The 12,655-nt window shown below is 43.5% G+C and overlaps 1 protein-coding gene across 2 annotated transcripts in view; it reads right to left on the reverse strand.

Annotated features, from left to right (window-relative positions):
* Positions 1-12,655, reverse strand: part of LOC138948920 (ras-specific guanine nucleotide-releasing factor RalGPS2-like) — a 139,783-nt gene that overhangs the window by 116,220 nt on the left and 10,908 nt on the right. Inside the window, exon 1 of one of the 2 annotated variants that reach the window (XM_070320563.1) lies at positions 5,373-6,298. The exons of the other annotated variant lie outside the window; for it this stretch is intronic. Within the exon in view, the coding sequence (XP_070176664.1) occupies positions 5,373-5,474 (102 nt within the window). The 5' untranslated portion in view covers positions 5,475-6,298. Of the gene's footprint in view, positions 1-5,372; positions 6,299-12,655 lie in introns of those variants that run through there. 2 annotated transcript variants of the gene reach the window in all.

The raw sequence follows: 12,655 nt of genomic DNA on the forward strand, positions 1-12,655 counted from the left end.
GTGAGAACTATGTCGGTGACCGTTTAACAATCCCCACGTAACATCTCACCAAAACCAATCACATACCACATTCTTCGTGCTTGTACAACGTTGAACTGGTACAAAAGGTGACAACTTACTGGTCATGTTAACCGAAAATGTCGAGCATTTTACAAGTAAAAATCTAAAAAAATTGAAAACAAAATCGGTGATTGGCCATGAATACCATTTGATATTTCGTTTGACCGGTTCTATCTGACAAATATAAGGAAATTATTGAGTTTGAGACTGTTCGTGATTGGTCGACGTAACAGAGTGATTCTTTTGTACGAGAGCGAATATTGCACTTGGAGGAAATAACGATTTAAAAAATGGCTCGCGCGATCACCTTTCTTTCTCCAGTCAGCTTTAAAATCTTTAGTTCAGAATCTCTCGGAAGTTTTTGCACCAAATCTCAAGTTTTGAACCATTTGCGACTAATTTGCTGGCTTGCAATCACAGAGGCTACAGCAATTCAACAGGATATCTCCTCTTTGCATTGATTTGTTTGTTTGTTTGCTTAACGCCCAGCCCACCACGAAGGGCCATATCAGGGCGGTGCTGCTTTGACATATAACGTGCGCCACACACAAGACAGAAGTCGCAGCACAGGCTTCATGTCTCACCCAGTCACATTATTCTGACACCGGACCAACCAGTCCTAGCACTTACCCCATAATGCCAGACGCCAGGCGGAGCAGCCACTAGATTGCCAATTTTAAAGTCTTAGGTATGACCCGGCCGCGAATTTGCGATTCCTAAACGCCCCACTGAACGACTGACGTCACATGTCGCTTCGGTCTTTTCCGGAGGAACACCGCGTGTACATAATACACACTTCGATCGCGTAGCACTGCCATTGCACATTTTCGCAACGAAAACCGTGCCACTGTTTCATTCATCTTGGTGTGTTAAATCTGAAAGCAATATAAGTGAACGAACAATTGAAAACATATCACGTTACTAAACTGTAGCTCAGTGTTTCAGTGTGACGTGGAAGTGTTCAAATATCTGCTGTATCAGGCAAGCCGATTTGGTTTCACCTGAACGACTGCGAGAGGCGAGCGCAAACCGTTGTGTTGTTCAGAAATGGTGTTCCTTTTGATATTTTAGTGGACATTTAACTTCAAATGCAACCTTTCTTAGCCGTAGAGTTGGTAACAGAACCTTCATGCGCGAGAAACGCCACATACGACGGAGTAACCCTGAAATGCCTTCACTTTTGTAGCCCTGACTGTCAGTTGCTGTCGTAGCCTAGTGGTTTGTGCTCCAACTTGAAGGTCAGCTGACTCGGGTTCGACTCCCTTCCTGGTTACAGTTTTTTTTTCTTGTTTGCTTTATTTTTGTCATCTATTTTGTGTCCTAAACTCCACCCTTCAATCTTTTCAACCCTGATGCATTCCGTTTATTTTTATTTTTTTATTTTTTTTAAACCATTTTCCCCAAAGCGGTTTAGCACGGTGGTATGTTATGATGAAAACGCGATTACACAAAGCTCACATGTGCACAGTCTGCAAACTAAACGGCGTGGGCTCATCGTATTAGCCAATAACAAGCACACATATTAAACCGCAGCGCAAAGCGTAAACATTAGTACAACTTGAAGAAATCAATATAGTTACCAGAAACAAACCGTGCTTCGCACCGAACAGTTCGACAGTGACTGACCTACTGACCGAACCGCACCTCTCGCTTGTGACAGTCGCTCATGATACAACCATTCTTTTGCCGAGTCTGAAATTGATCTTCATAAAACTATGTGTAAGTGTAACAAGAAGAGCAAACGCTCGATCGAGTCACTTTCGCAGTTCTGAATATTATATGAGGCATCAGATGGACAGGAAGAAATTGCTATTCACAACACAATACAGATGTAAATAATTTGATGTAAAGAATAATCCTATAAAGTTTGAATCAAATCCGATGAATAGTTTCAGAGATATGATATTTCAATTTTTTCCTTCAAGACATACCTGTGACCTTGAAAAAGGTCAAAGGTCACCAAAGCAGACGTCAAAGTGTAGAGGTCACTGGGAGTCACGTTCACATAAAATTTGAGCCCGGTCACTTTTATAGTTTCCGAGAAAAGCCCAACGTTAAGTTGTGTGTTGCCGAACAGAAAAGGCTAGTTATCTCCCTTGTTTTTCTGATAACGTTCGTAAAAGGCTACAGATGTAAATACTTTGATGTAAAGAATAATCCTACAAAGTTTCAATCACATCCGATGAACTTTGTCAAAGATATAAAATGTCTAATTTTTCCTTTGACGCTGACCTGTGACCTTGAAAAAGGTCAAAGGTCAACGAAACCATCGTTAAAGTGTAGAGGTCATTGGAGGTCACGACTAAACAAAATATGAGCCGGATCGCTTTGATAGTTTCCGAGAAAAGTCCAACGTTAAGGTGGTGTCTACGGACGGCCGGCCGGCCGGCCGGACAGACTAACACTGACCGATTACATAGAGTCACTTTTTCTCAAGTGACTCAACAAAAGAAAAAACGAATTTCTTTCATATTGCCTGAATAATAACTTTATTAACTGATAATCAAGGTGGCATCGCCGAATGACTGCAAGTGCAACGCGATCGAAGTGGCACGCAGTGTTCCTCCGGAAAAGGCCGAAGCGGCTGTGACGTCAGTCGTTCAGTGGGGCGTTTAGGAATCGCAAATTCGCGACCCGGCCGGGGTTCGAACCCACGACCTCCCGATCACGGGGCGGACGCCTTACCACTAGGCCAACCGTGCCGGTTTTGCATTGGTTCATCGGGGAACACTGCAACCTCTTGGGGTACTGAAGGGAAACCTCTTTCGGTGCCTCAGGGACTGTAACAATATAGTCTTGAGTCGAGCGTTTGAAAATGCCTGAGCCTGAAGGCGGGCGTAACTTACACCTCTTGGTACCAGTCTGCCTTACAGACGAGGACGACAGTTGGCCAGATGGCTAGAATAGCGCGCTGCATTTTCCTGCATAAAACTAAGGCGCGTCTGCCGCGACGGTGCCTGAGCTAAACATTGGCGGGCACTGCTCCCAGCCCGGCACACGGTACTGCAAACATTCCCCGTCCCTTCACCTCTCGCCACTATATCCGCCCTACCCTTGGTCTCATGCCTGAATAGAACATTTCTTCTTCGGATACCTTGGAGGACACAACAACAGAATATATCTTGGATCAAACAGAAACAGATTACTTTCCCTTCGGAAACCTCAACATTCCAAAAGAGCATTTGCTCTTCGAGCGCCTCGGGACATGGAACCAATAAAATGTTGGGATACCTTGGGAGAAACGATAAAAGAGTATTTCTCTTTGTGTAGTTAAGGATGAACACAACAACAGCAGACTCTTTCCTCTCCGGATACACGACGAAAACATCAACACTGTGAACTAATTATATTTTGTTGTGTTTTTCGTTCTCGTTTTTTATTTGTTTTCGTTTTTGGTATTGACACAGATTGTGTTCGATAATGGAAACAAAGTTTTCCTTACTGTTATCTAATCTTGTTTGTTTGTTTTTCAAAAAGATTTGTCGCGTTGATCATATCCCGCCATGACATTTCTGGCATGTTTATGTGAGCACTTACGATAAGTTAAACTTGTTGTGCTCTTTTTATATTTAGTCAAGTTTTGACTAAATATTTTAACATCGAGGGGGAATCGAAACGAGGGTCGTGGTGTATGTGTGTGTGTATGTGTGTGTGTATGTGTGTGTGTGTGTGTGTGTGTGTGTGTGTGCGTGCGTGCGTGTAGAGCGATTCAGCCCAAACTACTGGACCGATCTTTATGAAATTTGACATGAGAGTTCCTGGGATTGATATCCCCATAAGTTTTTTTCATTTTTTTGATAAATGTCTTTGATGACGTCATATCCGGCTTTTCGTGAAAGTTGAGGCGGCACTGTCACGCTCTCATTTTTCAACCAAATTGGTTGAAATTTTGGTCAAGTAATCTTCGACGAAGCCCGGGGTTCGGTATTGCATTTCAGCTTGGTGGCTTAAAAATTAATTAATGACTTTGGTCATTAAAAATCTGAAAATTGTAAAAAAAAATAAAAATTTATAAAACGATCCAAATTTACGTTTATCTTATTCTCCATCATTTGCTGATTCCAAAAACATATAAATATGTTATATTCAGATTAAAAACAAGCTCTGAAAATTAAATATATAAAAATTATTATCAAAATTAAATTGTCCAAATCAATTTAAAAACACTTTCATCTTATTCCTTGTCGGTTCCTGATTCCAAAAACATATAGATATGATATGTTTGGATTAAAAACACGCTCAGAAAGTTAAAACAAAGAGAGGTACAGAAAAGCGTGCTATCCTTCTTAGCGCAACTACTACCCCGCTCTTCTTGTCAATTTCACTGCCTTTGCCATGAGCGGTGGCCTGACGATGCTACGAGTAAAATGGCATTGCGTTTCATTCTGTGAGTTCGACAGCTACTTGACTAAATATTGTATTTTCGCCTTACGCGACTTGTTTAATGATGTTGTTATGTTATCATGAGTGTGTTTATGAATAAAATACTGTTTAAACCAACTAATTATATGCGCAGTTTGTCTTGAAAATCCCAAGCCTCAAGAACAGTTCTTCTCCCCAGGTACATCACACAGCACAAGTACAGGATACTTGAACTGGGAATAACTCACGGATCAGAGCAGCATAACGCTCCTCGTTAGGAGCCACACAGAACAAGTACAGGATACTTGAACTGGGAATAACTCACGGATCAGAGCAGCATAACGCTCCTCGTTAGGAGCCACACAGAACAAGTACAGGATACTAGAACTGGGAATAACTCACGGATCAGAGCAGCATAACGCTCCACGTTAGGAGCCACACAAAACAAAGCAAACCGACAACAAAAAGTCTTTCCGATACCTCACACTGAGAGAATATTCACCTTTGGGCACCTAACAAAATACTAAAACAAAGTATCCCGTCTTTGGGTATCTTAGGAAACACTCACACACACACAGAGATCAATCGTCTTTGCGTGTAACACTAACAGAGCAGAATAACTTATAATACTTCGTCTCTGAGTGCCCCAGACCTAAATCACTTAAACACATCCCCACATAAAACACACTTTATAACGGCAGGAAATGAAAATGTGTGTTACCAGACGACACTCATCTGAATCGTCAGTTGTACAAAACACACCCGAAGTCTAACCTTCAAATATGCCAACATTCATACATTGTATTTACGTCTCGATTTGACACCTCGTATCACCAGTAGACAAAAACATACCCACACACATTGCTCAAACGAAAAGCCCTAACGGTTCAACAATAGCTAAAAATATGTAAACGGAAAAAGACGAGGAAAACAAATCGCAAACCACTTACCCGGGGATGCCTGTGATGGGGAGGAGGGGGAGGGTAAGGGCGCGGCTGCGGGGGGCACAGCTGCAGGCCTTGGAAGGGCCTGACCAGTAGATCCAACTCCATCTTGTCATGGAGGCACGATGAGGTCACTACCCCGTGACGTCACGCCGCTTGTGACGTAATCACGTGGGGGGCTCTGAAACCCCTCTCGACGTCGTTCACGAGGGCTTCGATCTTTCTAAGCCCTCTGACGCGCTAGAGGGTTCAAATCTCACAGGACCACCGCCTCACCACCGTCGCACACCGAGCCCTTCGAAAAGCGAGCACCGCTGAGCCGTTGCAGCGCGCACCCTCAGTAACTGTATTCAATACGCTTGAGTTTCCTTTCGGGTTTCTTTGTTGAAAGCCCGCTAACTTATGTTCCATATTCGAAAACAAGAAAAACTTGGATAATTTAAGCGTTGAGTGACACTTAGCGAAACTTGATAAGGGCGATTCTGGCTCCTGTGACTTTTTTTTCTCTCTCTTGAAATACACTCATCCACAATGACGTTGCTGCACAGTACCTACAATCTACATCTACGTCTAGTATAACACACACCCGAAGAGAAAAGTTTCTTCTTGGTCGAGGTACGTGTAGGTACGTAGCAAACGTCTGTGCAGGCGACCGTGGAAGACAATAATAATCCACTCCAAGTCAGTCCGAGTCCAAGAATCGTAGCCCAATAATTCGTTGTTGTTTTTGGTGCACACACGTCGAAGATTCAACGGGGCACCCCCATCACAGAGCATCAAAGTCGAGTCGAGTCCGGTGAAAAGTCAAAATCGGGGTAAGCGGCAAGGTGTGGGTGGGAGGGGAGTCTGCGAGCCTCTGAAAACTCGGGCCGCCTGCAGCCAGATATTACCTGCCACTACCTTCCTCCCTCGCGCATCACTTTCTCTGAAGACAACGCACCTCAAACTGAACACTTTCGTCCAGCTTCTAAAGAAAGAGCACACTCGCTTTTCCCAGGCTGCTGAGCTGCAAAAAGAACTGCTGCCGTTTGCTTGCAAAGCTCACAGTTGCTTTCCCAACTTTCTTTACCTGCTTTAGTCTCAGAATAGAGCGTGTTGGCCAAGAAAACAGTTATGTTGGAATCGTGTTCGTCGTTCTACTGCCAAACTCAAACATCTGCAAAACTTGCAACGCGCGCGGGCACCACCACCAAACTCTGGGTTTCACTCTCACTTTTTGGTTTTCTGCAAGAAGAGAGACAGAGACAGAATGGCTCGCTTTGGCGTGAAATTTGTCCAACGTCGAGCTTTAGTTCATGACAGCCACCAGGTCTTCTCTCTGCTCTCTGTACACTGAAGGCGGGGGGGGGGGGGGGGGGTGCCTGGTGGTTTAGAGTTTGGCAAGCGGGGTCTGTTGACTGCTACTGGTGGTGCCACTGTATGTACGGAGTTCAAAGACTTGAGCGGGTAGTTCGCCTCAAATCACGCGGCTAACGTTATGGCACATTCATGAGCGACAGTACTCCAAACACGATGAAAGTAAAACTGAGGTCTGCTGCTACATTATACTTTGTGGTAACGAATAGGGTAAAGTAAAAAAAAGTTTAAAAAAAGTAATGAGAATTGAAAATGGACAAAAAGGAGAAATAAAGTCTTCCGTTAGTGACGATCAGAAGTTCTGCCCATTGTTAACCACTGCATCTGTGACGGGACAGACAAACAGTTGAAGGAAGAACGACCGACGGGATGACAACTCCACCGGATTTGACACGATAATTTCACAAAACAACTTGCAATAACAGCTTCAGCATATTGAGCACCGACTACTGTCATTGAACTCATGAAATGATTAGTACCTCAAGGCCTATTCAGTATTTGTCATCATCAGCCTCACACACGTAAACTGAGATCCTCCCTTAAATATTTCGGTATCCATACCATCTTAGCACAATACATTGTTAGAAGAGAACAAAGCTCAGTCCCGAGCAAATCAGTTGAGCAAATCAAATAACTGCTTAACCTGCCGGTGATGTATCCAGGAATAGGCCGGACAAAGATCTACCATTGAATCATCCTATTTTCCTCACTATTTTGAAGTACAAAAAGAGAAGTCACGCGCTCTACGAAGAACGAACTTGGACTACGAAGACTGTTGCTGTATTTGTTTTGCTGTTACGTTCTGTCCAAAGTCAGTTTTAGTGCGTACCAAGTTTGTGATGAAAAGCAATTGGTCAACCACATAACAAGTTGAAGACTACAGCAAGTATCTCGACCTTTAAAACACAAAACTTCGTTTACTACGTCGTCGCAGAGAACGTTACTCCTCTCAAATGTTCGTCTTCGCCTTGAACAGCAGGGTCAGACATACTATGACAAGCTATGTTATCCGTTCCCTGTCAAGTGGGTTCACATGCTTATACAGATGAATCCAACTGCGCAAAAGACAAAACAAATACACGCTAGTCTAACCATGGACACCAGGCGTGGTGCACTGAAGACACAATCAGAGACCCCTCCATTTAAAAAAAAAAAAAAAGGAAGATATAAACTTTTTAAAATACGGGTTAAGCAACAACTAAAAAAAATTTTGAAAAAATAAACATTCTTAAAGGCTGACATAGTCCTATTTAATTAGTTTAATTACTTCCAGGGCTTTTCCCATCGTTGCGGGGATGTATAAATTAAGCTTCCTGCAAAGTTTTAGGTTTGATCGAAGTCCTTACCAATTACGAGAAATAATTAATTCTGTATTGCATTGTTTAGCAACAGTTCTCCAGGACTTAGGCTATTTTTAGACCGTTGACGTCACTTTGTGACGTTTCGTAAACCAAAGATGGCGTTTGAGACTGTTCTGTTTACATTCGACACTATCAACACCACTTTGCAATACTGAAATAATTTTTTCTGTGTTCGAAAGCTACAGCCAATCGTTATTATGTCCCCTTAGGTACAGTTTTATAACATTATTGGCACATGTAAACAATATGAATTAATTAATGAACGCTACGAATATGGCAGCCTTTAAGAACAGCAACGTTTCCGAAGGACACTTCTACCATAGAGGTTTTGAAACGAACCAAGCATACCGAACTCTGCCCAGAGACTGTATCCAACTCTATGTACTGTTTCTGCCCTACCTTTCTGCCACAGTTCGTTTCAAAGACTTCCTGCCCGCGAGACTGTGAGCCCTGCCATTCCTTTTAGTGAAGTCAAGATAAGCTCGCTTCTATTTCCTAGACTACTTCTTTAATAGATTCCCTTCCAGCCCAAAATAGCGCAAGAGTTTACCCCTTTCAGACAGCCAGGGAATCTACAAAGCAGATACCGACCCTGGAACTTGAGCTAAAAAGACGTTTTACGGTCCCCATGGTAAACAACTTGATCAGGATAGATAGAAGTCAATGAAAAAATATGGCTCAGCAGGTAGAAAAATATTGCGCCCGGGCCGGCAATATAATGAGGGGAGAACTTCCGCACACCTGAGCTTCGAAATTAGGTCAACGGAAATTGGAGAAAAACGGACGATATCAATGATTGGAAGGAGAGGGAATGTCCAGGGGTTCCCAGCATAGGCAGATTTCTGTCGTTATCAAGCCTTGCAAGCGTCGTTATTACTCATCAGAAAGGTCGTTATTACGGGGGATTTACTGCACAAACAAGCCACGGTTCCGTTAAATATGCTTCGTAGAGTTGTAGTTTGTTTGTTTATTTGTTGCTTAACGTCCAGCCGACTACGCAGAGCCATATCAGGACGAGGAAGGGGGGGATGAAGGGGGCCACTTGTCAAGCGATTCCTGTTTACAAATGCACTAACCCATTACTTGTGTCCCAGCAGGCTTTAGTAAAACTAAATTAATACCTACTGGAAGATTACCAGTTTCCAGTATGTTAAAATAGGCTTAACCTATCTACTGCTGGACTTACATCAGAACACTAACAGATTAAACTATACATGAATCGCGAGACAAGCGGCAAGAGAAGAGATTTTTGGAAAAAATACAGGTGAATGAGCAAGAAGGCAGAAAAAAGAAAAGAATTCATGAAGAAAAAGAGAGCATGACAGGAAAGAGGAACCAAAAATCTACCTAACAGCAAACTAGAAAGCTCCTGCGGTTCCAAAAACAGGAGGGGCCTTTAATTTCATAACCGCAGTGCCCCACTGCGGGATTCGTAGAGTTGTAGATTAAGATCGGTGTCTGCATGGCGTGGTTACATAGAGCTCAGTAACGTGTTAACCTGTAAGTGTAACTGTTTTTCTGCTTCTTCACAAAGTAGGTCAGATACGAACATTTTGTCCTAAAAACTTCTGGTGGTCTTCTAGTCGACATCATCACTGTACTTAGTTTTAAAACATCTAATGCAACTTCATAACGGTTTACCAGCGCGTACATTTCTGTCCGCTGAACTGTTTGTTACCATTGTTAAAGGTCTCTCAAGATCAATGCGGGAAAAGCTTTCTAAGCCGACCAGATACATAAGCAAATTAAGGTATTGATTTTGCACAAGAAACAAAACGCTTTCTCTGTTCATCATACAACAGCTTCACTTTGAATCCGCTTTTCGTCTTTAAGTTTCACGTGCTTCGTCGGAGTAGATTTATTAACACATCATTATTTCTATGACTGTATTAAAATAATGTTATACAATTCCATGCAAAAATCCCATGTTTGATTGAACTGGGTTTTTGATTCCTTCACTGTACCATCTCAAATCAAACAACGCAGTAACACGCTGAAAATACTACTCCACACCTTACGTCAGGCTGAAATACAAGCTCGCTAACCTTTGTCCAAAATAAAGCCGACCTTTCACCCAACACACTAATCCCCTCTGTTCTCTCTCCTCGCTTCGGTGGTAAGGCAAAACAACACAAAAAAAAGTCTGTTTACGGTAACATAGGCACAAAAAAATAGGGTCGGTAGGTCGGGATTTTTTTTTCTCTCCCAAAAACCCTATTTTTAAGTTATTTTGCCAAAATACAAAGACTTTTTTTTCTTCTTTTTTTTCCCCCAAAATGCCAAAAACAAGTCTAGGGTCGCGCGAAAAAATAGGGTCGGTCGGGATACCGTAAACAGACTTTTTTTGGGGGGGGCCTAAGGTCTTTAAGTTGGTGATGCCAGAAGAAAATACCTGGTGCCGAATGTTAATCAGCCAGCATAACTCACAGCGCTGTATTCCGAGGAAAACAAATAGTGCACAGCTGTTGCCGTCGTAGAAAAGCTAGGAGGATGGAGGTGGAGTAAAGGTAAATGTTTGGGGGAGAGAGAGAGAGAGAGAGAGAGAGAGAGAGAGAGAGAGAGAGAGAGAGAGATAGAGAGAGAGAAAGAAAGAGAGAGAGAGAGAGAGAGAGAGAGAGAGAGAGGGTGGTGAGTGGGCTAGAGGGGGAGGAGGGTCTACCTGACTCGCTACCCTGATTAGCACCTGACTATGTCAAAGGTAGGACGATGGAGGTGTTGTATTGGTAGGTAGAGGTAAATTGGTTGGGACAAGGAGGGGGACGGGGAGAAGGGGTGTTTTGCCGACGTGCTACCCCGATTAGCAGCAAATCACTATTTTAAAGCTAGGACTAGGAGGGTGAATGAAGAGGCGTGTAAAGGTAACTGGTCGGGATAGAGAGATAGGAGTGTGTGAGAGAGGGGGAGAGGGAAATCTGCCCAACTCGCTACCCTGATTAGCACCTCACTCTGTCAAGAGCCCTGGCAGTAAATCTTAGCTCTCTGCACCCGTTCAGCCCTGATTACTCTTGACCCGAGTCCCACTCTACGTGACGTGTATAATGAATACATGTATTTTTTTTCCCCTTCTCAGTGCTACTGTATCCTGTTGGCAAAAAGCAACACAATCCAAAATGGGATCAGCTCGTTACTCCCCCGGCTCGTCACTCCCCCTTAGGGTTAGGGTTAGGGTTAGTAACAAGCCGGGGGAGTAACGATACGGGGGAGTAACGAGATGCTCCGATCCAAAATAAGCCTCACTCTTTGTTTCACATATTTGATTCAATCAGCAAATTAAATCAATCATGCAGCTTGGGGAAGGTTTTTGACCGACCTGGACAGACGTCTTCTGGAGAACTGAAACGAAGGTAATTCTTTTATCGAAAATGCAATTCTTTTCGTGGATTCGGAGAAAAGATGAAAGCAGGGAACAAAAATTAATATCATCCAGCCTGGTGCGTATTCATTTCAGTCTCTGAGTGAGGTAATCCTTTTGCCAAGAAATGAGATTTTCCCCCCGAACATCCGGAGTAAAGAAATCTTTGAACCTTATGCATGGTCATCTCGTTCGCCTAAACATATCTCTCTCTCTCTATCTCTCTCTCTCTCTCTTAATCCTTGTTAAATAAAGTTCAATTCAATTCAATTCAATTCTCTCTCTCTCTCTCTCTCTCTCTCTCTCTCTCTCTCTCTCTCTCTCTCTCTCTCTCTCTCTCTCATAAACACGGACGCACGCGCACACACACACTTGCTGAACGCCTTTCCCCCCTCCCTCCCTAACCTCGATAATGTAACTCCCCTCGTGCCCTGAGCAACATGCAGCAAGCTGACAGAGAAACATATATAACGGCAACACCCCGACTCCCATCTTGCAAGGCATTGCACAACTTCCACACGCGCCTGACGACGAGTTGTGTCCCTTGCACCATCTATTCTTCTCTCCCCTTTGAACTTTCGCTCTCTCGTTCACCCCCCCCCCCCCCCCCCCCCCAACCCTGTAACATCTTGTTGCGAAGGTGTTGAAAAAAAGATACGAGGAGAACAAAAAGAGGACATAAAGGGGGGCGGGGGGGGGGGGGGGGTCAAACTGTACGAACTCACAAGAAGATAATCTTCAGATTAAAGTGATAGCAAGGATTTAAACTATATCGACTTTTCAAATCTCTTCTCCTGAAAGACTGAGTTCCATCAGAGTCCTTAGGTCGCAAGGCATTTGCTGACTACCGTTCGTAATGGCATTACACCACAAGTCTTCCTCAAGGGAGCGAAGCAGGAGACAGATCGCATTCTCTTTCCACACCTTGTCACAAACTCATCAGCTAAGGTCCCCTTGCCTTCCCTAGAGGGCGCCGAGTTCACGGATGACCTCGAGGTCACAGATCTTCGTCATAAATTCGATGCCGGGAAAATTTCTCTTTCTATATTCACGTAATTACCAGCCTGTTCCTGCTCCGTCGGGGATTGAAAATTGGAATGGGGTTTTACGTCCTAAGCTGATTAAGGCGCCCTCCGTAGCTTGTTGTTTTTGTACTTCCGCATTAATCAATTAATCGAAGTCTTCAACTTGCTACACTAAAGCTTCTGCCTGCCTCCTGT

The sequence above is a fragment of the Littorina saxatilis genome, linkage group LG15 (assembly GCF_037325665.1).
Source record: "Littorina saxatilis isolate snail1 linkage group LG15, US_GU_Lsax_2.0, whole genome shotgun sequence".
NCBI classification, from domain to species: Eukaryota; Metazoa; Mollusca; class Gastropoda; order Littorinimorpha; family Littorinidae; genus Littorina; species Littorina saxatilis.